At 54.2% G+C, this 14,213-nt stretch overlaps 6 protein-coding genes across 6 annotated transcripts; 4 read left to right on the top strand and 2 right to left on the bottom strand.

Annotated features, from left to right (window-relative positions):
- The first annotated feature begins 19 nt into the window (after positions 1 to 19).
- On the top strand, positions 20 to 3,016 carry HD553DRAFT_291799 (uncharacterized protein). The gene is made up of 6 exons (XM_046178384.1): positions 20 to 317; positions 446 to 791; positions 877 to 1,257; positions 1,347 to 1,909; positions 1,980 to 2,448; positions 2,530 to 3,016. Exons 2-6 carry the CDS (start codon positions 453 to 455, stop codon positions 2,935 to 2,937), a joined length of 2,160 nt encoding a protein of 719 aa, XP_046039678.1. The 5' UTR covers positions 20 to 317; positions 446 to 452; the 3' UTR covers positions 2,938 to 3,016.
- HD553DRAFT_304438 (elongation factor g 1, mitochondrial precursor (mef-g-1)) lies at positions 3,017 to 6,225 on the bottom strand. Its single transcript, XM_046179011.1, has 9 exons — positions 5,850 to 6,225; positions 5,397 to 5,772; positions 5,246 to 5,322; positions 5,029 to 5,184; positions 4,338 to 4,959; positions 3,821 to 4,264; positions 3,533 to 3,752; positions 3,316 to 3,462; positions 3,017 to 3,254 (listed from the first exon to the last, which is right to left on the bottom strand). The coding sequence occupies exons 1-9, from the start codon at positions 6,152 to 6,154 to the stop codon at positions 3,157 to 3,159; spliced, it is 2,445 nt and encodes an 814-aa protein (XP_046039677.1). The 5' UTR covers positions 6,155 to 6,225; the 3' UTR covers positions 3,017 to 3,156.
- A 472-nt stretch (positions 6,226 to 6,697) lies between these two features.
- HD553DRAFT_360517 (uncharacterized protein) lies at positions 6,698 to 7,438 on the top strand (the record flags this gene model as incomplete). The annotated part of the gene is made up of 1 exon (XM_046183955.1): positions 6,698 to 7,438. One exon carries the CDS (start codon positions 6,698 to 6,700, stop codon positions 7,436 to 7,438), a length of 741 nt encoding a protein of 246 aa, XP_046039676.1.
- Positions 7,439 to 8,111: 673 nt separating this feature from the next.
- HD553DRAFT_258635 (putative transcription factor TFIID subunit) lies at positions 8,112 to 9,608 on the top strand (the record flags this gene model as incomplete). Its single annotated transcript, XM_046177385.1, has 7 exons — positions 8,112 to 8,144; positions 8,221 to 8,307; positions 8,382 to 8,598; positions 8,676 to 8,846; positions 8,917 to 9,000; positions 9,064 to 9,212; positions 9,360 to 9,608. Coding segments are annotated over 7 exons (990 nt in total), but the record flags the coding sequence as incomplete, so codon positions are not given.
- Positions 9,609 to 9,655: 47 nt separating this feature from the next.
- On the bottom strand, positions 9,656 to 11,723 carry HD553DRAFT_304435 (replication fork protection component Swi3-domain-containing protein). Its single transcript, XM_046179010.1, has 4 exons — positions 10,717 to 11,723; positions 10,563 to 10,638; positions 10,316 to 10,438; positions 9,656 to 10,237 (listed from the first exon to the last, which is right to left on the bottom strand). The coding sequence occupies exons 1-4, from the start codon at positions 11,283 to 11,285 to the stop codon at positions 9,731 to 9,733; spliced, it is 1,275 nt and encodes a 424-aa protein (XP_046039674.1). The 5' UTR covers positions 11,286 to 11,723; the 3' UTR covers positions 9,656 to 9,730.
- On the top strand, positions 11,724 to 13,569 carry HD553DRAFT_304434 (cytoplasm protein). Its single transcript, XM_046179009.1, has 5 exons — positions 11,724 to 12,163; positions 12,243 to 12,587; positions 12,681 to 12,837; positions 12,910 to 13,070; positions 13,160 to 13,569. Exons 1-5 carry the CDS (start codon positions 12,089 to 12,091, stop codon positions 13,469 to 13,471), a joined length of 1,050 nt encoding a protein of 349 aa, XP_046039673.1. The 5' UTR covers positions 11,724 to 12,088; the 3' UTR covers positions 13,472 to 13,569.
- The last annotated feature ends 644 nt before the right edge of the window (positions 13,570 to 14,213 follow it).

The raw sequence follows: 14,213 nt of genomic DNA, 5'->3' as shown, positions 1-14,213 counted from the left end.
CTACACCTTCAAATCCATCATCCTATCGAATCAGACCTTGCGACTACATACGAGACGAGCCGAATCGAGACCGCACATCGCTTCTCTCACCGGCAGACAGTCAGACCGACCGGTGACTCGTTATCAATATTGCCCCTTGTGCTCCTTCCACCTGTTCCCGATACATCTTGTTCCTCTCATTTTCAGAGCGATAGAGACTCGGGGCTGCGTACATTGTTGTGTTGCACATCATCACTTCACACTGTGACGTTCTCTGAGCTTGTGCGGCAGTCTGATATCTAGCGTTTAGAACATAGATCGGTCGACATCGGTGCGAGGTGAGTCTCGACCACCACGGTATCAAGGGTTGTGCAGGATTTCGTTTGTCGATACAGACGGTTTCGCTTGGATACAGACGTGCTGACCTACCCTACTCTCATATATACCTACGTCCCATATGGCACAGGGTGATCATGGCTTATCAAAATTACGGAAGTGCACCGATGTACGGTCATCCACAAATGCAGCAACAACAACCTTCCTACCCCTATGCTCAAGCTCAAGCTCAACAACCCCACTCTCAACCCTACGCTCAAGCTTCACCCTATACCCATTCCTCGGCGCCGAACTATCAGTCGGCCTACCACCAAGATCCGTTTCGAGAATGGTACCGTCAACAGTTGAGCACGTTGACCTTCAACTCGAGGCCTATCATCCAGAACTTGAGCATCCAGGCTATGGAGCGGAGGGATCGGAACGATTGGAATGGGATGACCGCGGTCGGTGAGGAGCTCGAGAGGGCCATCGGATCGGTGAGTTGACAAAGAACCTTGATGCTGTTGTCCCGCTTTCACACTCGGCTAACGTGTCGCTATCTGACAACCTCGTGAACGCAAGGCTTTACCGACGTGTAAACTCCCCCTCCTCTACCTCTTGGACTCGATCTCCAAGAACGTCGGTCAACCCTACACGACCCACGTTTTTCCCCGCTTCATCGCCCAGACATTTATCAACGCCTACAGAGCAGTCGATGGAGCTACCAGGACCAAGATGGCAGAGATGCTGCGTACTTGGAAGCACGGCGGGGTCGGCGGAGTCGAGCTGTTCGGACCGGATGTGAGGCATCAGATCGAGGCAGAGATCTTTGCGACACGGGTGGACCCGGCCAGGGAGAGGGTGGTCATTTCGCTGGCCGACGCGCTGCGCAGCAAGAGGGCCGCTTTGGCTAGGAACCCGGAAGATGCAGAAGCGAGGGTGCATGTCGGTGTGCTGGAACAAGTTCGTCTCCTGTCCACAAAAGTTGTTCTCATTTTTCATATTGCTAACGTTCGTCAATCCGTGATTGAACGCTCCTTTGCCTGACGCAGATCGAGAGGTTGCTGAACATGGGCAACGTCCAGCCGAACGAAATCCACGAAATCCAACTTCAACTAGACAAGATTCGAGCTGAAGACCGTGGGACCCCTCAGCCTTCCTTCGCTCCGGACGTACAGTCCCGTCCTCCGGGTCGACCTCTCGGCGAGGTCTACCCCAATGTGCCTATTGTAAACGTCGCTAGTAACAACAGCCCTTACATGGCGGGTGGTAATACGCCCACGAACGGTTTCCAAGCTGGTCATGTGCGCACCGGTTCGGTCCCGATCGCACGTCAAACCGTCCCACCGCCCAAGATGGATTTCGGAAACCTGTTGAGAGACTTGACATTTGCGGGCGTGATTGGGTCCAGCGCTTCCACTCCGGTTCAGACGACGCCCGTGCTACAAAGAGCGGCTGTCGTCAGGGAAGGGAGCGTCGGGAGTGTAGCGAGTTCGGCCTTCAAGAACAACGGGAGTGAGCAGGGGGATGTGCCGGACGAGGCAGATGGGTTGAAAGAGTATGAAGAGATGGTATTAAGCATGAATGTGGGACTGAGTCTGAACGACTTGAACAAGTAAGTTGGCTCCTCAATGTATGATGTGCCGTGAAGGTAACTGACTTGCGATTTTCCCTTCGTGTTCCAGGGTTTACGACTTTCAGCCGACAGCACACCTGCCCAACAGGTGTTCGCAATGCGCTGCTCGATTCCCCGCCGGTCCCGCCGGAAAGGACCGTCTTCAAGCTCATCTGGATTGGCACTTTCGACGTAACCGCAAGGAAAAGGAGAATGAAGGCCGCGGTGCGAACCGTCGGTGGCTGCCCAGGGCCGAGTTCTGGATCAAAGATGTTACGTCAAACGTCATCTCTGCTGATGGAGCCAGTTCGTCCGGTCCGAGCACGAGCAACAAGCCCGGGCTCGGCATGGCACCCAAAGTGGACGCTGCGTTTGTAGCTAGGCAGCGAGCCGAGTTGCAGAACTCCTGGATTCCCGTCCCATCCGATCCCGCAAGAGCTGCGCTGCCGTGTCCGATCTGTAAAGAAAAGTTTGTGAGCGAGTACAACGAGGATGAGGAAGAATGGATTTGGAAAAATGCTATCGAGGCCGATGGACAGGTACGTTTTGTGCCGTGTGCTTATTTAGACATGAGATGCGTAGATGATAGATCTGAACTCGACCTGTCGGACCGCTTCCAGATATCACATGCAACGTGTAGATCCGATGCAGTCGCTACCGCTGTCGCCAATCGTGTCATTGCGAATGCTGACGGCAAGAACCTCGGGCTGCGAGCAAACAGTCCAGCTCGAAGTCGAGGGAATACGCCACAACCTGGGAGTAATAATCTAGCCGTCAAGAACTCGCCTAGGTCGATCAGGGGGGGAACACCCGCAGGCAACCCGAGTCCGGCGATGCCGACCAAATTAGCTACAGACGAAACAGAAGTGAAACCCTCCGCGGCCATTTTGCAAGCAGCGGATCGTTTGACAAATGCGGTATCACAGCTGCGCGAAGGGTCGACGGATTCAACAACTAGCGCTGGGGTTAAACGCAAAGCAGACGAAGATGTAGACTCGCACAAAGAAGCTAAGCGAGAGAAGGCATAATGAAGAGTCATGACGAGCAGTGTCGAGTTGTAACGAGATAACACCAAGACGCAAGATAACATGCATGAGATATCCTGATAACACGCCTATGCTAGTCCCGGAAATACAATCAAAGCGAGGCGTTCATGAGGTCGTCAAGAGAGGTGGATGATGAGGATTCTAGCCTCGGGATGCGCCGTGCGATACAAAAGATGGATCTCAAGTCTTCTAGTAATGAGCTTACTTGCTCAACTGCTTCTTTCGGTATGCCTCGACCATTTCTTTTTGGATGTTGGGAAGGACAGGGGCGTGCGTCTTGTACTCCATCGTAAATTCACCTGTAGACGGGACGGTCAGTCAATGTCATGATGTGATGCTGAATATCTTACCACGACTCACCCTTGCCCTGGGTCATTCCTCGCAGTTGACTCGAATATCCAAACATGTCGTTCAGCGCGACCTCGGCGGTCAGAGTGAACTCGTCGTCTCGAACCTCGGTGTCGACAATGGTACCACGCCTCTGATTGAGAGCTCCAATGACGGTACCTGCGATTGATGCCAGAGGAAAGATTTAGCGTTAGATCAGACCTAACGGCGCAGATATCGAGATGCTTACCTTGGAATTCTACCGGCGCGACGACCTCAACTGCCATAATGGGCTCCAGGATAACCGGCTTGGCCTTGTTGAAAGCCTCCCTAAAGGCACCCAGAGCGGCGAGCCTGAAAGCTAGTTCGGAGGAATCTTGTACGTGCGCAGCTCCGTCCTCCAAGATGAATCGACAACCGTTGATCGAGTGGCCGGTAAGGAATCCACGACCAAGAGCCTCGTTGAATCCCTGAAGCGTTGACAGAGCGAACAAATGAGTTAAAGCAGTCAGAACACGACAAGTGTCACACGGCTCACCTTTTCGATGGCAGGGATGTACTGGTTGGGAATGTTTCCTCCAATGATCCGGTTCTCGAACGCAGTGTCCTTGCCCGTGTCCTCATCTGGCTCCATAGGTTCGATCGATCCCTTGACCTTTCCGAACTGACCGGCACCTCCACTCTGCTTCTTGTGAATGTAGTCAAACTTGGCGGGTTCGGTGATAGTCTCCCTGAAGGCCACTCGGGGCTTTCCAGTCACACAGGCGACATTGTATTCACGCTTCATTCGCTCGACGTAAATGTCCAAGTGCAACTCTCCCATTCCCGAGATGATCGTCTCCTGAGATTCGGAATCGACATGGACTCTGAAAGTGGGGTCTTCCTTTTGGAATCGGTTCAGAGCTCGAGAGAAGTTGGGGGTCTCGTTCCCTTCGGGTCGGATCGAGAGCGAGATGACGGGCTCCGGCACGTACATCGACGTCTGCCATGAAATGGTCATCATCCGTTCAGCCACTCATAACAATCGAGACCTTCAAATCGTCCCACGGACTCACCATCGAAAAGTTGGACGTCCCATCCGTAAAGGTATCCCCAGAGGAACACTCGACACCAAACATCGCACAAATCTCGCCCGCACCGATGCTCTCGACGTCTTCCATCTCGTCACTGTGCATCCTCACCAATCGGGGGACCTTGACCTTCTTCCCGGTCCTGGCGTTGAAGATCAAGCCGCCTCGCTTCAAGGTACCCTGGTACACCCTCAAGTAGGTCAATTGACCGTATCGACCTTCTTCGAGCTTGAAGGCCAATCCGACGAGCGGGGCGACGGTAGCCGGTGCCAGGGGAACAGGCGGGGCGTTGGAGGGAAGAGTGGTATCCAGAGCCTGAGCGGGAACCTCGGACGGGTCCGGGAGGTAAGAGCACACTCCATCCAAAAGAGGTTGCACACCCGTGTTCTTGTAAGCTGATCCAACAAAGACCGGGGTGAACTTGAGCGCGACGGTAGCTCGACGAATGGCCGAGGCGATGTCGAATTCGCTGATGGGCATCTCGTTCAAGAAGAGGTCAGCGAATGTGTCGTCGCCCTCGGCAATATGTTCGATCAGCTCGGCTCGCTTCTCATCGACGAGGTCCTTGATATTAGCTGGGATCTCGTCCGTTTCCCTCACGTCGACACTGCGCCCAAGCCGAGACGTCAGTGTCGATTCGTATCGTATCGTCCTTCACATTCACGCCACTACTCACCCCTTGACACCCTCGTTGTAGATGGCCTTCATCCTGACCAGGTCAACGACCCCCTTCAAGTTGTCCTCGCTACCGATTGGCACTTGGACAGCCGCAGCGTTCATCCTCAACTTGGTTCGGAGCTGGTTGATGACGCGGAACGGGTTGGAACCGGCTCTACGTGCGGTCGATCGTCAGTCTGGCAGGCGAGACGAGGGAGTGCAGGCCCGACACTCACCGGTCCATCTTGTTGATGAAACAGACTCGAGGAACGTTGTATCGCTTCATCTGCCGGTCGACAGTGATCGTTTGCGACTGCATATTGTAGCTATGATAAGCGACCCCTATCCGACTGTCCGACTGCCAAATTTTCCATCCTGAAGACTTGCCTGCACACCGCTGACAGCGCACAAGACCAACACCGCTCCGTCCAACACCCTCAGTGCCCTCTCCACCTCGATGGTGAAATCCACGTGTCCAGGGGTATCAATGATGTTGATGGCATAACTCTCCTTGTCCCGCTTCTTCCAGGCCTCTTCGTTCTGACCACCCGAGGCCTTTTCACCAGGAGGCACATTGGCCTTCCAGTCGCAAAAGGTGGCTGCTGACTGGATGGTGATTCCCTTCTCTCGCTCAAGTTCCATGGAATCCATCTTGGCTCCGACGGCGTCCCTTCCTCGGACTTCATGGATGTCACGGATACGACCGGTGTAGAACAGGACTCGTTCAGTCAGAGTCGTCTTTCCCGAATCAATATGTGCCGAGCTGGCGCGGAGGAAATTGAGACCGTGGTCGATCAGCTACACAGTTCTTGGAGAGCCCGTGATACCGAAACAGCTCACATTCCGATGTTCCGCTGTCGACTCAATCGTTGGATATCCTTGGCGGTGATCTCGGGCAGGACCCTCTCTGGCCATTTGGGCGCCTCGGTTCCGTCTTCAACTTCCTTGACCACAGCCGCCGACGCAGCATAGCCTCTCCTAGATATCAATGACGACCTGCTGGAGCTGACGATTGCTATCGGTCGAGCTGATGAGCTGATCGAGGGCGATGCCATCCGAAGTAGTCGACACGAGGCGGCCGGGGTGGTTGCCGTTCGGGGCAGAGCCGTGGCGAACCGAGCTAATCGACGAGCGGTCACAGACATGGTCGATTGGTAGGTAGCTATAGCTATAGACACCGATGAGCTTCTATGACGAGTGATGTCTCTCTCTCTCGAGTGACCGATCGAGGACGACGAGGCGCGAGGCGACCTTTTGAGCAGAGCACGACCCAGATGTTCGCCCAACTTTCTTGATTTCGGACAAATTTGCTTCCGAAACAATGCCGAGATTGTGCCGGCATCATCACCGTCTCTCTTTTGTTTTGCATGTTTCATCGATGACGAGCCATGAAACCCGTCAAAGGTATCGTGATATCATGATCAACAGACTTGTAACTCGTTTTCCTGTTCCCCCCCTTTTCTCCCTTTACACTCGAGTCTTTCCCTTTGTCTGACAAGGGGAACTCGGGAGACTGGTACGACTATCAGCAAGGGAATCAGGGCCGAGGCGGCGAGCTCGAGCCGTCTATATATACCAGGGTCGACTGTAGGATTCCTCACCCTATACTCCTCATGTCTACGCAAGTCTCTCCAGTATATCTACTTTAGTCAAACAAAACTTCCATTCTAGTGATTTACAACCATATCATGCAACACTCAACTCTCATCTCGGTTTTGACGACCCTCTTGGCCCTCACCACCTCCGCCTTCGCGGCTCCGGTAGCGGAAGCCAACCCGCCTGCCAGTGCGGTGACTACTGTCCACAGTTACGCCATGATCGGCGTCGACACGACGACAGTGAATGACAAGACTAGCACCTTTGTCTGGTCTACAGACGTCACCAAGACCGTGGTCGTGAACCCTACCGCCGTCCCAGACACGTCCGACCAGGTGGGCGTACAGATGGGCAAACCTGGCAAGAGGTCTTCCCTCGAGGTGCGAAAGCCTGTTATCGAAAGCGAGCGACATGTGGCACGAAGGGGAGGTCAGGATGACAATGGCCGTGTCACCAGGACCTACACCGATAAGCACGGTATTCACACCGTCACTGTGGGTGGAGCGTCCACGCATCCTCCCGTTCAGCCTCCCACCCATATCCGTCGTCACGATGATCACGGGGGTCCCGATGGTCCTGATAGTCCCCACGGACCCGAAGGACCCGAGGGACAAGTCAAGCCTACTGGGTTGTCGGATGATCCTACCATGTGGAACCATCCTGGTAGTGAGGGCATCTTCCCCGAAGGTTCGGTGACGATCACCTCGGTCGCCGCCAACCCGGCCGCACCGACCAATTCGGTTCATCCCGGGTCGAAGCGCGACAAGGTCAACGGTGCCGCTACTACCCAGACCGTCAACTTCTCTACCTACGATTGGAGTTGGAAGGCTTGAAAGTGTGAGATCATGTTGAATTGAAAGCGTCACGGCTCCAAGGCTTGCGCTTCAGATCATGGACGATGGCTCTTGCGTTTGTATACTTGAAAACGAATGTCGACCTGTGTTGTACAACCCTCTACTACCCTTCTCACCTCATTTGTTGTACAATCCTCATGATCTGTCCGGGTGTTCAATACCTTCGAATAAGCCCAACGTCCTGCCTGATACTGGTTCGAGTCATCTACTGCGATCGACATGAAACGCTGTTCGGGCCGGGCCATTCATCGCGTGTTCGAGGTGGAAACAAGCGAGGATCGAGCAGCAGCAACCCACTTGCATCGATCACATCGTCAACTCCATTGGAACCCCTCTGGATAGCTACAGCCATACAGCTACACAACCTGTAGCCCAGCTCGAATACCAGATTGACAATCGTATCACGAGTCTCTCCATGTCTGCCTTTCTGCAAACCCAACGCCCCGGCGCTCCCAAGCCATCTCCCTCCAAACGAGGAGCTCGTAAACGACGACTCTCGGCCGGGTCTCTGAATGGGGATGATAACAACAACAACAACCACAAAGAGGAAGAAGGTTCGGGCGGGGAGGATAACGATGGGCAAGGTGGCAAGAAGAAGGCCGGTATGAAAGCTGGTGCGGCAGGAGAAGTGACAGGGGGAGGGGGTCCGGTAGAGCACAAGTATCAGGCCGAGATCGCCCAGATGGTGAGTTCATGCCCGGGCCGGACGCCGATGATCCACTGATCGGCGAGCTGATCGTTTATGGTGTCATGAGTGACAGGTGTATGTCTTTGGAGAGATCCAAAGTCCAGCCGAGGAGTCGGTGCACCTGATAGAGGATATGGTGCGCAGTCAGATGATCGAGCTCGTAAGCCGCCAATTCCTGGTAGAACCCTTCCGACTCGCTCTCACCTACGCTCGACCCGCTCCGAAATATCTCAGGCCACTCGAGCACGGACAATCTCTTATCTGCGGAACGCCCGGTATCTGACAATCGAGGACGTCATCTACCTTATCCGTGACGATCGGGCTCGAGTGAACAGGCTCAGAACGTACTTGTCTTGGAAGGAAGTGAGAAAGACGGCGAGAAAGGAGGAAAGCAGCGCGACAAAGGGAGGTGCGGATGTGGAGATTGAGGATCTGGAGGATGATCTCGTCGGTGAGACTTCGCTTCATCATCGTCTTTACATAGCGAGAATGAGCTCACGGCTGAACCCGGTGTATGACGTCTGGTAGAGAAAAAGGCGCCTCGGAAGGAAGTCATCAAGTTGCCATGGGAACCCCTGACTCCGTTCGCCGAGGTCCTCAAGAACTTGCCGGGAAGACAGAACGGTGCGGCACCCGACGAGGAAGAGGATGACGATGAGCTCGAGGCATACGAAGATAGCTTGCAGCGACTGAGGGCAAGTCGCAGATTGTGCCCGGGATTCTGGCGACGTCAAGCTGATTGTCGAGCTGGTGGACGTTTGATAGGAAGCGGACTCGGTAACAAGACGAATGTCCAAAGAACAATACGTGTTCTACTCTGAATGTCGACAGGCATCATTCACTTACCGAAAAGGTTCGTCTCGTCCGGCTGGAATCAGCTTGCGTCTTTCTGGCTTATATCGGGCCGATCCTACAGCCAAACGGTTTCGAGACTTTCTGAATACGACGGCGTACCTCGACCTGAAACCGAACGAAGACGTCATGGACGTCCTAGGTTTCTTGGCTTTCGAATCCGTCCGCTCGCTCTGCGTCGCCGCGCTCGAGATCAGGGACGCCGCCGCTGGAGTCAAGAGGATCGATCTGCTAGCGGCATCTGAAGCAAGTCGGCCGGATGCGATGGAAGAGGAACAGACAGGTCAGGCCGAGCCGATGCAGGTGGATGGCAAGAGGGATGAGAAGCCGGTGGACGCGACGGACGATGAGCCAAACCAGGCGGAAAACATGGTCTCTACCCCGGAAGCCAAGATGGAACAGGACTCGACGTCAAAGACGACCCCGGCAAAGCCGAGAGCTAAATCGCCCCCGCCTGAACCTTGGAAAGCTCCGCCAACGTTGCCCCTCTTGCCCGCTCACTTGTTGACCGCCTATTCGAGACTGCAACGGGGTCAAGCAACGAAAAAGGCAGGAGGTTTGAGGAATTGGCGGGGTGGCGTCAAGCGGACCAAGATTGCCTTGATTTGAAGTGTGCCAACCGAGACGCAGCGTTCTGCACAGACCACATTTACGTAGAATTTTTTATATTATATGCTACGAAACAGTTGTATGGAATCGCGGAAAGGACTTTACCCGCATACATCGTCACATTACATACCATCCAGCGCCGCCCAGTCTTCCTCGTCGTCCTCGAATTCGGGCGGGATATCGTGCCCAGCATCGACTGGCTCTTCTCTACCCTTTCCTTTCGAAGCCGACGATTCTCCTCCCTGTCCTGCCAGACCCTGAGCTTCAGCCTCGGCGGCGGCGATCACGGCGTCCAAGTCCATCTCCTCGTCCTCCTCCTCTTCGTTTGGCGGCGAGCCCGGTCGCTCGCCAGATGATCCCACATCTAACCCCAGATGCCTCGCTCGATCGAGGGCCATCCTCGCTCTAGACCGTGGTGAGAGGAAGGGATTGTCCTGCAGATCCCGTGGGATCGAGGGCGAGGAAGCCCGACCCTCGTCCTCGTGATCCTCTTCGGCTGGTCGACCAACCGCCCGTTCCCTCGACCCGTCTTCATCTTCATTGGCATTCAACTCGAGCGGGATTGCTGGCGGTCGATCTCTCTCCTCGGCTTCCCGTTTAGCCTCTTCCCTATACCGACTGAGCGTGCTCTACATTCGTTACACCCGCATCAACAATCCGTACCTCTGGAAATATCTCGAGCAGTCATCGGAGAATGGCCGACTCACGCTCATCAACCGACTGTGACAGAGCGATTCGACCTTGGTGACCGTATCTCCAAACGTCATCTTTGGGTACATCTTGTGCGCCCACAGACGGTACATCTCGAGCAGGTTCGACAGGTCCGTGGCCTGCGTTACAGTACGCGGCCGAGATCGAGGTCGAGGTTGTAGCAGGAAAGAGGTGAGGAAGGATTAAAGATCAGCTAGAGCTCTCCAGTTATAGTCATCAAGGCAGAGGAGGGAAGGGACTCGCCTCGTGACCCTTGCCCTTGATTTTAAACCGCTTAGCTTCTTTTATCAATGCCGGAAACCCGTTCTTGTCCAGCAACCTGGTAGAGTATAGTTCAATTCCGAAACTCGATCAGATCTCCAAGAAGCGCATGGACGAGATGTATCGGGATGCTCACCTGTCGTGGTCCATCTTGGGCATCACCCTTCTTTTCTTCTCTCCTCCTTTTCTATCGTCGGCTTCATTGTCCGACCCAGCCCTGTCCATGCCGAGATCTCTGCCCATCAAAGTCCCGGCTCCGTTCCCCATGGAATAAGGATCCATGGCGTTCCCGTTCAGCCCGCCTTCTTCCGTTCCATGCTGGATAGTCAGATTCGCACGGTTGAGACCATGGTCTGAGCGATCGTCGTCAGAGTCGTCAAAGAGAGCGAGGATGTCTTCCGGGGCTTCTTGAGCAAGTGGACGATCGTTCCGACCACGATCGCCATTGCTATCGCGGGGACGAGCAGAGGCAGGAACACCTCGAGACCTGGACGGTCCAGCTTCTGCACTGCTCCGGTCTCGACCGAAATCTAGTCTGGGTCGTTTGGCCGGTGAAGGACTCGCCGTCGAGCTGGGTGAAGGGAGGAAGAGGGGGTTCCCCGGATTTCGTTTGACGGGGGTGAATATGGATAGGCTGTCGTGTTGAGCCGGTGGAGAGTCCGGTTCGGCCCGTATGGCTTGAGGTGAAGATGGGGGTGAAGACATCGGATCGGGAGCGGTCCGCCTCGTTAACTAGTCAGGTGAATGATTAGCTGGCTAGGTGCGAATGCAGGTGGCCAGATCAGCAGCAACCAAGGTCTACCTCTTCAGAGTTCGTCAATTGTGGGCGCGTTGTGCTCAAATTACGCGTCGTGATTCATCCCTCGACGCGACCGTTGCGCGCAAAATTGAAAAGAGGGTGGCTACATGGCTTGTTGTCAAGGCATGTAGGCATCAGCAGCTAGCTGAACATGCCATGAGATCAGGGTCGATCTGTCATCAGTCACCCTTGAGCAACTGCCCAGACGTTGAGTAGGAATGTTGGTACTCATGCCACATTCTGAAGGTATAAGTAGTAACTCAAACAATTGATTACGAACAAAAGTCTGGGGGGAAAGCAACTCACACAGCAGTCTTACGATTTGGTCACTGGGTTACTTTTTGCAATCCTTTTCTTTTTACGTTGCCATGTTGCTATCGCCTTCAGGCTCGAACACGTATTGCTCTCCGACGATGCATCGGTGAAACCCAGGGCTTCGGTAATGGCCTGAAGAAACCTGGACCTTGTTCATGGGTAGAATCCACGGTTATACCTCGATGTCCGTGTGGACCGGCTTGTCGGTCCTCGCCGTTCCCTTGAGCCTCGAAATGTTGACGATCGACCAGAGAAAGATTGCCAACGGCTACCAGGATCTCAACATCGGTCTCACAATCAGACGCCCAACAACGGATTCAAGCTGGAACAAAGAAATAGAGTACATTGACCGTCCCAATCATAACCAAACGAAGCACCGATAGGAGACTGGACGATGGCAGCCTTTGCTCAGCTCGTGACGGGACCTCCAGGAGCGGGCAAGACGACCTACTGCCATGGCATGCATCAGGTAAGTCGACGCTGGAACTTAACCCTTGTAAGGTCCTCGACTTGAAGCTTGACGTTGATGCTGAACGAAATCGATGCAGTTCCTCACGGCGCTCGATCGACCTGTAGCGATCATCAACCTCGATCCGGCCGTTCCCAACCCTCCTTACCCCTGCGCCCTCAACCTGAACGACCTCATCTCGCTGGAAGAGATCATGCACGACAACCAGCTCGGTCCGAACGGAGCCATGCTCTATGCCATGGAATACCTCGAAGCCAACTTTGACTGGTTACAAGAAGGGTTCGAGAAGCTCATCGAGAGGAATAGAGGAGAAGGCAGGGGACCGGCGTATTTCGTGATAGATACGCCGGGGCAGGTGGAGTTGTGGACGAATCACGAAAGTCTGAAGAGGATCGTCACGAGGTTGACCAAGATGGATTACCGGGTGCGTCGGCCGTCCTCACTCATCACTCGCTGTATGGACTTTTCATCTGACTTCGATCTCGTCATCTGCAACTCTGCTCCTCGTTCTTCGCAGATAGTAGCCGTCCACCTCTCTGACGCTCATTACATTACCGACGCTTCGAAGTACATCTCGGTCCTCCTCCTCGCTCTACGGGCCATGCTCCAGCTGGAACTTCCGCACGTGAACGTGTTGAGCAAGATGGACCTCGTCACCAAGTATGGAGACCTGCGTGAGTTCACAAGTCAACCTTTTGCCGAAATCATTCTCCTGACTCCGCTGTGTGGTGTCGACTCGACCATAGCGTTCAACTTGGAATACTATACCGAAGTACAAGACCTCGAATACCTCGCCGGATCGCTCAAGAACGACCGGGCGGGAGAGAAGTACGTCAAGCTGAACAAGGTCATCTGCGAGCTCGTCGAGGATTACGGGTTGGTAGGGTTCGAGACGCTGGCCGTCGAGGTGAGTCACATCCTTGAACACGGCGGTATTAGTCAAGACGATAGGACGATGAGACTGATGTTCTGGCGTGTTGCCGTGACGGTACTTAGGATAAGCGGTCGATGCTCCAGCTTTTACGACTATTGGACAAGGCAATCGGATACGCTTACATCCCTCCCAAAGGAGCTCGTGTGCGACCGATAGACGAAGACGAAGACGGAGATGAGGATGAGATCATCGTCGACCCCTCAGACGCCGTCTCAGCCCAACAAAGCGCAGGGATGGGCCATGATCTTCAGGGTCTGACAGGTCTTAGCGGGGTGATGGACGTACAAGAACGATGGGTGGATAATCGGGAGGCTTGGGATGCGTTCGAAAAGGAACGGGAGGAGAGGATGAGGAAACAGGGCGCTGGGATGTGAGAAACGCAACTTGTTAGAGGGTTCAGCATTGATGAAGAGTTGTATTAACGCGGATAGACGGACATCATCGTGTAGCAATAACATTAGCATTTGGGTTTGGCTTTGTTGAGACGGAGAAAACCAGTCTAGTGCCTGTTGTCACAACAGAATGATCATCTTAAGCCAAGGATCATCCCAGATCCCAGACTGACAAGGTCATTCCGGGCGCCCTGTATCACCACGATCGTTCACGATTACGCTGAAGATGTAAATGTACATCTCGCCTGCGAATCTGGCTAGATCGTTTCTATAGGCCCGGACTCACTTTCAGGACCTCTGCAAGCATCGCATGATATAGGGGAAGTCCACTTTCTCAGAAAGCTGGATCGATTTTTCGTCTACCCTTACCGTCTCGATCTAGAACCCAACCACAAGCGACAAGAACCCCCAGACAATTGAGAACCCTTTCTACGTCTCCCCCTCACTTCAGTTCTTCTGTTCCCAGGCTGCTGCCGGCTCTGATGCCGGCCATCACGTTGCGTCATCAGAGGGCTGAGAAGCCATATCTGTTACTTTCTCAGTGTGTGACCGCAGGACTCCTCGGTGTGATTACCATTGTAATGGGAGAATTATATCGACCTTCGAGGAATTTATAGAGAAAATTGGCGCTGCGACTCTGTGCTCACCCGTGCGATGAGTCTGCAGGCCGTAGACTGTAGCGATGCCGACTGTGAGCAAGGAGAGAGATGTCTTGCATGTCTTG

This window comes from Filobasidium floriforme, assembly GCF_021052385.1.
Source record: "Filobasidium floriforme strain CBS 6241 chromosome Unknown HD553scaffold_2, whole genome shotgun sequence".
Lineage (NCBI taxonomy): Eukaryota > Fungi > Basidiomycota > Tremellomycetes > Filobasidiales > Filobasidiaceae > Filobasidium > Filobasidium floriforme.
Note: the sequence above shows the minus strand (reverse complement) of the source record. Positions and strands in the feature narration are given on the sequence as shown.